The following is a 10949-nucleotide window of genomic DNA, read 5'->3' on the forward strand; positions in this document are numbered from 1 at the left end:
AGCAGGAAGGGCAAGGCCCCCGCCCGCCATTCCCCCGCCCTCCCCGCGCCGTCGCGCGCTCCCCGGCAGAGGCAACGCATTAATGTGCCAGTGCACCAGGCGGAGTGGCACTGGCAGCACTGCGTGCCTCTGCCGTACCCCGACGCCACGTTGCCGCATGACTAGCATTTGGATCCGGAGAGGACCCCGGTGCCGGCCGCGCCGCGGTCGGCGAGGACCCATGCGGAGGAGGTGCGGCGCCGGTGGGCGTTGCTTACGCCGGAGCAGCGCGCCGACCCGGACTACGCATTCAACTCACCGAACTAGGCTTGTTGGTTTGCCTTCGAGCATGAGGAGGCGAGGCGACGCGGCGTCCGCGGTGTCGACCGCAGCCTGCCGCCGGTCCCGCTCGTCATCCGCGACGAGGACCAGGAGGCCAAGGCCGCCTACCAGGCGGCCATTAAGGAGAGCGAGGAGGAGGAGTGGTGGAGGGAGGCGGAGGAGGCGGCATTCCAAGCTGCCATGGCAGAGGCCATGGCCTTCTCCGTGGTGGGTGACTGTGTCGTGCCGCCAGTGACCCCGTCGTCCCCGCTCAAAGCCGAGCCGAAGGAGCCGGGCCCCCTCGAGCGCCACTCGTGGACCGGAGTAGTGCGCGAGTGGGTCAGCTCTCCGCCGATCTGGCTCGGGGCGACGGAGGAACAGGAGTCGGCCTACCTCAACCACTAGCGCAGCGTTCGGCTGGCCGAGGAGTGCCGGGAGGGCGAGCGCCTTCAGCTGCTCAAGCGCGAGGCCGAGGAGGAGGCGCACCAGGCCCAGGCAGCGGCGGCGCAGCCCGCGGCAGCACAGCCCAACATCGCCGCCCTCTGGAACACAGCGTTCCCCTGGGTCGGCCCTGCGCCGACGCTGATCGACCTCACCGGCCCCGATGCAGACGCCGACAACGACGAGGATGAGGACGCCTGGGGCAGTGCGCCATCGTCTAGTTTTTAGTTTTTTATGTTTAATTAATGTAACGTGGACTATTGCCAGCCTTCGTGGCCGTCTTTTATGTTTAACTAGAAGAACGCCCGTGCGTTGCAACGGGGCCACATTAACTTTAAGAGTTCAATATCAGTTATGTTAATATTACATTTAATATATTCATACATATCAAGTGACATTGGTTTTGGTATTTGAAGATTGATTACCATCCGTTAGTTGGGTTACCAAAGAAGAAATCAATCACCATATGTAAAAAAAAGAACTACATTGCATATGCTTACACCTCATCTACTCGTGAGAATATATAGAATTGGAGCAAACAAAATCGTATACAGAACACATCATCACTGTTTGATACTCCTGCATGCATTAGTGAAATAAGCACACAAGTTATAAAACCAACTTAGTACAAAGCATAAGATGAAAAATTCTTAGTATAGAACATACGAAAAGGTCCCCACGCTAACACTATGTGCCCTAAAAACAACCACAAGCGGTCCTGCATCATGATTTATTCGGTACATGTACAATCGTGCATCTGCTCCAGCTCATCAGAAACACAGACAATCATTATGCATATTTTTCGCAAGGTAGCTCAATATGAAACAACCTTGATTGAAACATCATTTCACTATAAATTTGAAGAAAATATGAGATTGGGTCATACACTAAAATACGTGCACATGAACTACCAAAGGCCATGCTAAAATAATATTAGATCTGGTAATTTTGGGATACCCTCACAGGAAGTGATACCAAATAGAAACTTCATCATTTAAATACTCATCGACAATTTTGAGAAATCCTTACATGAAGAAGGAGCAAATAGAAACTTGATCAATCTAAATACTCCTATAATGACCTCAACGCCCTTAAAGTATATATGGACGCCTGTGCCACACCGCGTCGATCGCGCCCGCCACTGTCGTCGCGCTCACCGCAGCCACCGCACCACTGTGACCCGCGTGACGCACACCCTAGCCACACGCCACACTCTCGCTAGCTGCGCTCGCCCCGTCTGCTGCCGCCTATCCCTTCGCTCGCCCCGCAGCCACGCCTCTGCCTCGCGCCCCCTCCTGTCACGGCCATCTTCTGTCGGCCACCCCCTCAGCCACGCCGGCCGCTTGCCTCGCCTGCTGCATGCTGCTTCCTGCTGCTATGCGATGCTCTACCGCTGGTACGCTGTTGCGCCATGTCCTCGACACCGCCATGGACAAACATGGCGGAGGGATTGTCAATGGAGTACAAGGAGGAGGTGGCGGAGAAGGTGTGGAGAGGCAGGAGGTCTGGGGTGGTGGAGATGTTTATGCGAGAAGGAGCCGGAGCGGAAGAAGAGGTCACAATTGGAAAGAATCGCAAAAAAATCATAACCTGAAGATCTCATTCCAAAAAAAATGCTAATATCGATGGAGGGGTGATTTTCTTCTATAGGTGAGAAACATAGAAAATATTAGTTGTTATCAAGGAAAGGTAAAAATTTAGGTAAGTTAGGATTTTGAACTGATTTCTATGCAAATGGGGTTTTATTGTTTGGTAACGTGATATCAGTACCTGCCCGTTTGTGACGTGTCTGATTTAAAAAGTTTGCAAATGTTAAGAAACTATTTATTGGGAGAAAAGTTTGTGACGTGTCTGTTATTTGTTTCCTAAAACAAATTTGATTTAGATAAGTTAGGAAAGTTAGATTAAAATATATTATTTATTTCCTGAAAATTTGTTATTTGTTTCCTAAGACAAATTGAGTCAATAAAAGGAATCGATTGATTTGCATAATTTAAAAAAGTTAGATCCGTGATTTGTTATACGTTAGGAAAGTTTTGGTTGTAATAAAGAATGGAGAGAAAAATAAACCGATGGACCAGGGTGGGAGGGGGTGGTGGGAGGAGAGACAAAAAAAGCAATGAAAAAAAACCAGCAAAAATAAACCGTGAAGACTATTCACCAATTCCTCCATTAGAAATAGAGATTAATACTTGTTTTATTTTTAAAATGCTTATAATCATTTCTTTTATTTTTCGCATCGATAGAAATCGGTCGGGCCAGCGTTGGTCGCTCGCGTCGATCCAAACACGATAGCGAACGTTTGTGTCCGTCTGTCAGATCCAAACGGACAAAAGACGGATAAAAGTGCCGTCCGTTTGGGTCGTCCCGTCGGATAGACCTGATAAAACAAGCAGCGAGTACATAAGCCAATCATGATTCACGACATATCTTCCCGCAAAAAAAATGATTCACGACAATATCATCAGTCGTGGGAACGGATCATTAGCCAGCCGCGTAGTCACAGGCACATGCCGCCGGACGAAGAAATCTGCATGTCACAACTTTTCGATCATAATTCTGGAGCCGACGGACGAGTGCGCGCGCAGCCGTCATGGGCTCGGGTCCCCCACGTCTCGGGCGTCTGTCACAGCAGGTGGACCGAGGCTCCACCACTGCGGCACGTGGAGGCTCTCAGCGAGTCATCAGTAGCCAGTCAGCTTTGTCACGGCCCAAAAGAGCGTTTCGTCGTGGAATACTCGCGTTCTCCCATCACACGCTCACCCCACTCTTCAGTCAAATATACGGGCACGCGACGTGCAACGGCACCGTAGTTTCGGTTGCACGGTTGAACACCGTCGGCTTCGATTAACCACGTGCTCATGAGAGAATTACGCGGTCACCACGGCACGGCAAATCTCTCGCTTGAAGCTTCAGATCACGGCGCGGCGGTAGGATCAGTCTGCCTGAAAACTCCAACTCCAAGCCTGGCTTCAGGTTTGACACGTTCCATTCCGCCCGGACACCGGCCACACCCACACGTCTAATCCCACAAACCGGAGACGCGTCCGTCGTCGTGAACCCGTCAAGCAAGGCCGATCTTGTACACACGCACGCATACGACCTACGTCCCATCATCGTCACATAGGCAGGCATCGTCAGGTACAAATCTACAACCAACCAGGCACACGAACCTGACCAAGACACAACAGGTTTCTCTCCGTTGCAAAAGCAGCAGCATCATCTGGGTTGCCATCAGCATTCAGCATTCAGCAAGACTCGGCCAATGCTGCTGTTACATACAAATTACAAATGCACCATTAGTAGTAGTAAGGTAAGATGCAACTTGTGTACGCAGCCGGCACGCAGCCATCACCCTGTACAACACCGCCTCGCCCATTCACATCACCACATGAGCTGCTTGGCCCCTCTCTTCTTGACGACGGCGTCGAAGCGGCCGTCGACCATGCTGATCTGGTCCATGAGGGACCGCCGGATGTGGCCGGGCGGCGTCTCCGTGATGCCCGCCAGGTACACGTCGGAGGAGAGGTCGAACTTGAGGGAGGCCATGGGCGTGTTGGGCTTCTTCACCAGGTCGTCCTCCAGCATGATCTCCGCCACCCGAGACAGTATGCTGAACGCCACCCCCACAAGAACCCTCGAGTAGGCCTCCACGATGGCGTGCCCCACGTCCTGCACCATCCAAGGAGTTCTTCTCAGAAAAATGCACAAGCAAGCATCGCTTTAACCCACCGGCATGTTGTGCCATGACAAACTTATTATTACCTCGTTATACTGGACCTTCACAACGTCGATGAACGTCGGAGGCAGGTTGGGGAATCTGGACTTCAAGAGCTGGATGAGGGTCTCGACCCTTTCGATGCACGCCGACATCTTCTCCAGCTCCGACGAGCTGTCCTTCATGAACTTCCACGAATGCCGTGCAGGGGACCTCCTGCTTCTCTCCTCTGAGATCCTTTGGTTCCATGCAAACAGTGCACCTTCTAACCGGTTCATGGTCTCCAGCACGCTATGCTCGGTTTTCAGACTCAGAGAAACAAAGATTTCTTCGATGGGAATATAGTCCGTGGTTATGGCATGGTACAGGTCTTCCCCCAAGCTAGATCTGCCAGACTGCAAGTCCAATCAAGTATTCATTATGATCATGCAATCTATTATACAACTCGGTAAAAAATGCAAGTAAAATGCGAGTAAATATGATTTGTGTACTTGCCTTTGGAAGGGCGTCCATAACAGCCATGGGAATAGGGATCTGAAGCAGGACTTGTTCGTTGATAGACTTGGCAGCTTTGAGGATTTGATGAACAAGTTTAGCCTGAAACACAATCCTTTTTCGCTGAAACTGAGATAGCCCTTGTTCAGGGACACAAGGGGATGGAAGCCACCACTTTTTGGTCTGTCTTTCACCATTATTTTTGCCCTGGCCACCTGATCGGCTGCCACTCTCCACGTACCAATACTCCGTGTCCACCATTGAGTCCAGAACTTCCTGCATGTTTGGTTGCATATGCCATTGGTAAATCCAAACTGTCGCAAACACGCATAATTTGCGGAATATGCAATATTTGTTATGGACAGATCGATGTTTTTTGATAGAGATGAAAATTGTGTTAGATCTGCATATCCATATAGTGCTCTCTATCAAAGATAATTTTAAGAGAGATGAAAACATAGTGGCAACATACAATTAGCATGGAATCAAGCTTCTGTAGAGCAGGAAGGTTCACATGAACGTCTGAACGGGCCTTCGGGGTCATAATCTGCATGAAGCAACCAAATAAAAAAGTTTTTACATCTCAGATAAACTTCATGCAAACAGAGAACACTTAATTCAGTTGCTCATTAGCCATTACCTCAAACATGCACCCATCTGCTCCATTTTGCTTTGTGGGTACCAGCTCGACCATGTAGGTCGTAGGAGAAAGCAACCAGTCCATTTCCTTCCGCCACCTGATCTTTTTTTCCTCACACAATGGTTCCAACTTCCACAGCTCTCCAAAAATAGTGGCTGTCATGGCGAACGCTCATTTTAGTGATGATGACGGTATAGAAGGAATACTAAATTGGGTAGCTTGTGAAGTTCAGTATACCTGAGAGATTGGTTATGCCATTGGACAAGGCCAGAGCAGCGCAAACTCCTCTGGCACCTCCAGAAACGTCATCACCAAGCAGTAGCTTTGCAAACTTCTCCTTCATGATTTCGATATCAGCAGCACTCAACGTATATGTGATTGGGTTCTTCCCTTTGACAGGGAGTAGATGGATAGCATCGAGCGTATCCAACTCATAAAGTGAATGCTCCTCCTGCTTGCTCAATGGAAGGCATTGGGAAGAGAAGGAAGAGCCATCAACATCTTTGCTGGAGGAGCAACTTGAAGCTTCATCTTCAAGGGAATCAGCGGTGACACAGCCATCCGGCCCTGTTGTTGCACTAACGCCACTATCCTCATCATATGAGGAACTATTGAAAATGCAGCTCTCGAGGCCATTGTATGTCGTCACCTCTGCATCAGTGGATATTTTTCAATTTATATGCACAACTGAAAAAATATATTACAGAGACATATGCACTGAAAATGCTTAGTCAGATGCCACGGCGCAATAGCACCTGAGCATAGGATATCGCAAAGAACGGATTAAAATAGGATATACAACTGCTATTGGATTCTTTGGACCACTGAACTTATGCAAGCATACATATGCACCTTATTGGGAATATTTTAAGTAAGCTTTGCAGCTCATCGTGGTTTACCAAGAACAAACACAGGAGTAACTATGAATTGACCAATGTACGTCCATTGTTAATTAGATAGGAGGAACGATAATTAAAGTAGGCATTGCAGCGTCTGGGACTCTTTCGTCCACTAAGCTTACAAAAGTGCATATGAGCGCTTCATTAGAACGATAACGCAAGTTAGCTGTTGATGTTCCAGGTGATTTAAAGAGAACCCCTGGTTAACCAAGGAATGAGTACAGCAGTAAAGCCAACTACGCATTCTACAGTCAGGTGCTGACCATTCATGGACAAACTTAGAACGACGTTATAAGTAGGCTATCCCACATGCTTTTCTGATGAGATTATAACAATCCATCTCAGGGAGAACTTTGAAAGTGCATCTGCAAAAGAATCGTGTGCATCTCTGTACGACGGTATAGACTACATAGTTGTGACCCAGACTTAGCTTAATCTAAAGTCCAAACTACCTATTAGCTATAGTATCATCACAGAAACGGCTTACAAAAAAGCTCCACTCAACGCAAAACAACCAAGCGAATCTCCACACCCCATAAAACAGCCATCGTCTATAAAAGTTACAATTTTACAATAGAAATCCTGAGAAAGCAGCAACGTCCTTATTCAAAGATCAAATAAATAAAATACAGAAAGAACATCATGCAAAAACTCATTGTTTGTAGCCCGCATTTCCACACAGAAACTAATTATCGGCACTCCATCCAGTGACCTACGCCGCGCAAACCGTGGCAGAAAGATTCTCACGAGGTGCACACACACACATTCTGCAGGCATACGCTCGCCCCACATGCTCGTAGACAGGTTATCCTGCCGTTACGCGTAGTGGTACCAGTACCAGCCAAGTCGTAGGCCCTGTTTCTACCTGCCCTGCGTCTCGTCTCAAAAGCAGCAGCGTGCTACCACGTTAGCCCTTTTGCCCCCAAAGTCAATGGACGCCGCACTTGGCGTTGCTGGGAGCGGCCGGGCCCACACCCCGCTCCGCTCCACTCCACTCCCCTCTCTACTGTATAAACAACTCTACGGGAAGCTACAGAAATATACAAACGGACGCGGAACGGATGGCACCAGAAAGGAGCCAAAAAGTAGCCGGAGAAAAGAGATCTTCACGGGTTCGAAGCGAGCCGTTGATGGGTAGGCAGAGGCAAAAGTCGGCGATTAATGGCAACCATACTGTAATCGTAGTGCCGGTGCTGTGTTGCCAGGGGAAGTCGGCGATTATCCAGTTGCCGTGTCTCTCTCTTTCGTGGCCGGTGATCCCCATTTACTTCCCACGTCGCACAGCAGAGTGTGGCAGCATCGCCAGCCTCTGACTAGGAAGCCCGCGCGCAGGGGTACGCGGTGAACAGTGGGGGCTGGCGCAGGCCGTGGCCTCTCCGTTCCGAATGACAGTACCACCCGGAGTTATGCTGATCGTCTCTACCAGGCCCGGCGGCTTTGATTTGGAGAGCAGGTGAAAGGGTTGCAGATAAAAGGTCCTAATTTCGGGCCAGATTTGGGACCTCCCGATGCAGCACGGCAGGACGCCCGGGGTTTGCAGACACGGGCATCCATCAGCTAACAGCTACTAGTACCACTACCAACTCGTGCACTTGAGGATATAAAATGGTAACGAAGATACGAACATAAACTGCCTTAATGAACACCACATGAACAGATCAAAAATCTAGACCAAAAATGTCACTACCAGGAAGGAAGAGGGGGGAGGGGACAGGGGTCTGTCTTGTTATGCTTACTTTCCGGCTCTTGGTCCATGTCGACGCTGAAGTCCTGCGGCCGCCGCCGGCAGCAGGCCAGCGTCTTCATCCTCATCTTCCTTCCTCCTCCCCGGCAAGCACGATCAGCGGGAGCCCAACCTGAAACCCAGGAGACATCGCAACGGGCAGCAGCGTCAGGACGAATGAAAACCAATCTCAAAACAACTAGTAAATGCGCTGCCGCAATAAACACGGGGAGCCGTACGCGGCGGCGATCGGAGGCGAGGCGAGGCGACCGGCGAACGGCAAGAGATGGAGACGGGCTCCCGTCTGCCTGCACGGCCGAAGATTTCAATCCCCTCACCCCTCCCTTTAATTTGTTTACCGCGACGCGCCACCTCCCTCGCCCACGGCCACGAACGAAGGAACGAACGAAAAATCGCGCCTTTTCAGATGCAGGGTAATGATTGACGCATCGGCAGCGCAAAGGCAAAAGCGAAAAATAAAGAATTGCTAATGGAGGAGGAGGAGCAAATCTAGCGAGGATGCGCGGCTATGGGATGCATTGACGGCGCGATATTGCGCATTTACTTGTTACTAATAATCGGAGGCGTCGACTGATGGTGATAAATCCGTTGTGCGTCTTTGCTGTCCGGACGGGTGATTTATGGGCGCAACGGAAACGGAGGGAGGGCGGTGCTACGGCTGGCTGGTGGTGACGCGTCAGGGGGGAGGGGGGCTCGCCGGTCGAGGCACTGGCGGCCGTGCAGGCGGTGCGGAGGCGTTGGGACTTTGAACTTTGAATTTTGAACTGGGCCGGTGGGTGGGAGGGGGTCGGGAAAGAAGCAGGGCTCACGAGGACATGGGCACCGCAGTAGGCTTTCTGTTGTGAGCTTCGCTATGCTATGCTAGCTTTTAGTGCGGGACGACGACTGTGCTGTGAGGCGGAAAGCGATGACCTGAGCAAAAAAGATGTGGGGGCGAGGTGAAAAGAGACGGGGTGAAAACTGAAAAGGCCCCGAGGTTTGTTGGCTCGCGGCTTTTCCTCCTCCCCGGCGCTGGTGCCGCAGCGGGGCGATGACGACCTGACCACGGCCTCTCCCGAGAACTAGGGAAGGGCGCGGCTCGCCTCACTGCTACCGTGCGGTGGTGACAGCTTTTTTCATGGCGATGGAGATGGGACGAGCAGAGCAGGAATGGGGTTCGACGGGGAGGGTTCCAGCTCGAATCGCGCCAGCATTTCTAGGGACGAAGTTATTGCGAAATGTAGAGGGGAGGGGAGCGGCGGTACCTTTGCGGCGGCGGCGTCTGGAGCCGAGAAGTCAGCGGCCGGAGCGCTCCGGCATGGATCTGCGGCCAAGGAAACGAGGGGCGAGTATGAGGCGATGAAGAGAACCTCAATCAAGAAGGAAACCACGAACAACAAATGGAAATACTAGCTGCCTGACTGGGCATGAGCTTACCAGCGGTCCGAACGGAGGGAGGCAGGGGGCAGGCCTCGAGCGTGAAGAGGCGGAGGAGGCAGGGCAGCGAAGAAGGAGGAGGCAGGGGAGGAGGGAGGCGTGTGTGTCCCTGTGTGTGTGAAGGGGGGCTGCTGGTAGTGGTAGTGGCAGTGGTGCTACTCTGCTCTGTCTGACTATGTTGCGATAGATAATGAATGCGGCAGGAAGGGAGAAAAGAACAGAAAGCGGAGCGAAACCAGGATGCCGAGCATGTGAGCGGACAAAATTACTGTTCTGACCCTTAAGGCAAACTAAGTCCCGATTTGACCTCGTTCCGAAAAAAATTTCGTTTCTGACCTTTTCTGGTGACGCCAAGGTCCCTGGCGTCTGGGTTACGAAGCAGACGCCGGGGTCCCTGGCGTCTGGCCCCTGGCCCGCACTGCCCGCCTGCCCGCCTGGTCCCTGGCGTCTGGGTTACGAAGCAGACGCCGGGGTCCCCAGACGCCAGGGACCTTGGCGTCACCAGAAAAGGTCAGAAACGAAATTTTTTTCGGAACGAGGTCAAATCGGGATTTAGTTTGCCTTAAGGGTCAGAACAGTAATTTTGTCCCATGTGAGCGTGCAGGTGCCGCCGGATCAAATATACTACGTACCACCCCCGCAACCGCACCATCAACGGCCGGCCTCCCCCTGGGATCTGCTCCGTACCGCTAACCAACGGAGCCCACCCGCGCTAATCAGCGCCTCATCCTGCTCGTCTCGTCTGCTTCGCTCGCTCGCTTGCTCGTTAACCTCTCGCAGCCGGCAGCTCGCTCCACCACGGGCTGGCCTTTGGTTGAGATCCTGAACCCAAAAAAGAGGATTTCTTTTCGGTATCTTTCTGGTAATCACGAAGGGGAAAAAAACTTTCTTGTCAGTGTGGTGTGGCAGCGACGCCGCCTACCTACCCATGACGACGGCGGCACGCGGGCGGGATCCAATGCCGCTCGCTGCAGCGGCAGCGGGCGGAATCGTTTGCTTCCTCCCTTCTCCTACCTCCCTACCATATCCCTGACACCTCATTTGTCACCTGTCTCGGCCTCCATTTACTCGAACCGCTTGCCCTTTTCTTCCTCCTCCCCCTCACCGACCGATCACTTCAGCCCAGGCACGCTTCTACACTTTCACACTTCCCGGTCAACTTTACTTTAACTCTGCGCGCGCGCAGATGGTCACTCAGAGCCGTTGGATGCCGGATGGACGGAGAGATTCGCGACCATACTCTTCCTGTAGACCAGGGGTATCCGAGGCCTGACGGATACGTTTGACGTTCCTACA

At 51.7% G+C, this 10949-nt stretch overlaps 1 protein-coding gene across 2 annotated transcripts; it reads right to left on the minus strand.

Annotated features, from left to right (window-relative positions):
* Positions 1-3915: 3915 nt before the first annotated feature.
* LOC119317561 (rop guanine nucleotide exchange factor 14-like) lies at positions 3916-9883 on the minus strand. Of its 2 annotated transcripts, XM_037592040.1 has the most exons (9): positions 9654-9883; positions 9482-9540; positions 8230-8349; positions 5832-6245; positions 5595-5749; positions 5427-5501; positions 4955-5230; positions 4507-4854; positions 3916-4413 (listed from the first exon to the last, which is right to left on the minus strand). In XM_037592040.1, the coding sequence occupies exons 3-9, from the start codon at positions 8303-8305 to the stop codon at positions 4126-4128; spliced, it is 1632 nt and encodes a 543-aa protein (XP_037447937.1). In that variant the 5' UTR covers positions 8306-8349; positions 9482-9540; positions 9654-9883; the 3' UTR covers positions 3916-4125. The 2 variants fall into 2 exon arrangements, with proteins under 2 accessions (XP_037447937.1, XP_037447938.1); XM_037592041.1 differs by lacking the exons at positions 9482-9540; positions 9654-9883 and adding an exon at positions 8456-8759.
* Between the last annotated feature and the right edge of the window lie 1066 nt (positions 9884-10949).

Source organism: Triticum dicoccoides, chromosome 6A (genome assembly GCF_002162155.2).
Source record: "Triticum dicoccoides isolate Atlit2015 ecotype Zavitan chromosome 6A, WEW_v2.0, whole genome shotgun sequence".
In the NCBI taxonomy this organism is placed as follows: Eukaryota; Viridiplantae; Streptophyta; class Magnoliopsida; order Poales; family Poaceae; genus Triticum; species Triticum dicoccoides.

Coding starts and splice junctions, on each gene's coding strand:
- LOC119317561 (XM_037592040.1), bottom strand. CDS start 8,305: ATGAGGATGAAGACGCTGGCCTGCTGCCGGCGGCGGCCGCAGGACTTC. Junction 5,231..5,426: donor AGCTTGATTCCATGCTAATT/GTATGTTGCCAC, acceptor CCAAACATGCAG/GAAGTTCTGGACTCAATGGT. Junction 4,414..4,506: donor TGAAGGTCCAGTATAACGAG/GTAATAATAAGT, acceptor TGGATGGTGCAG/GACGTGGGGCACGCCATCGT.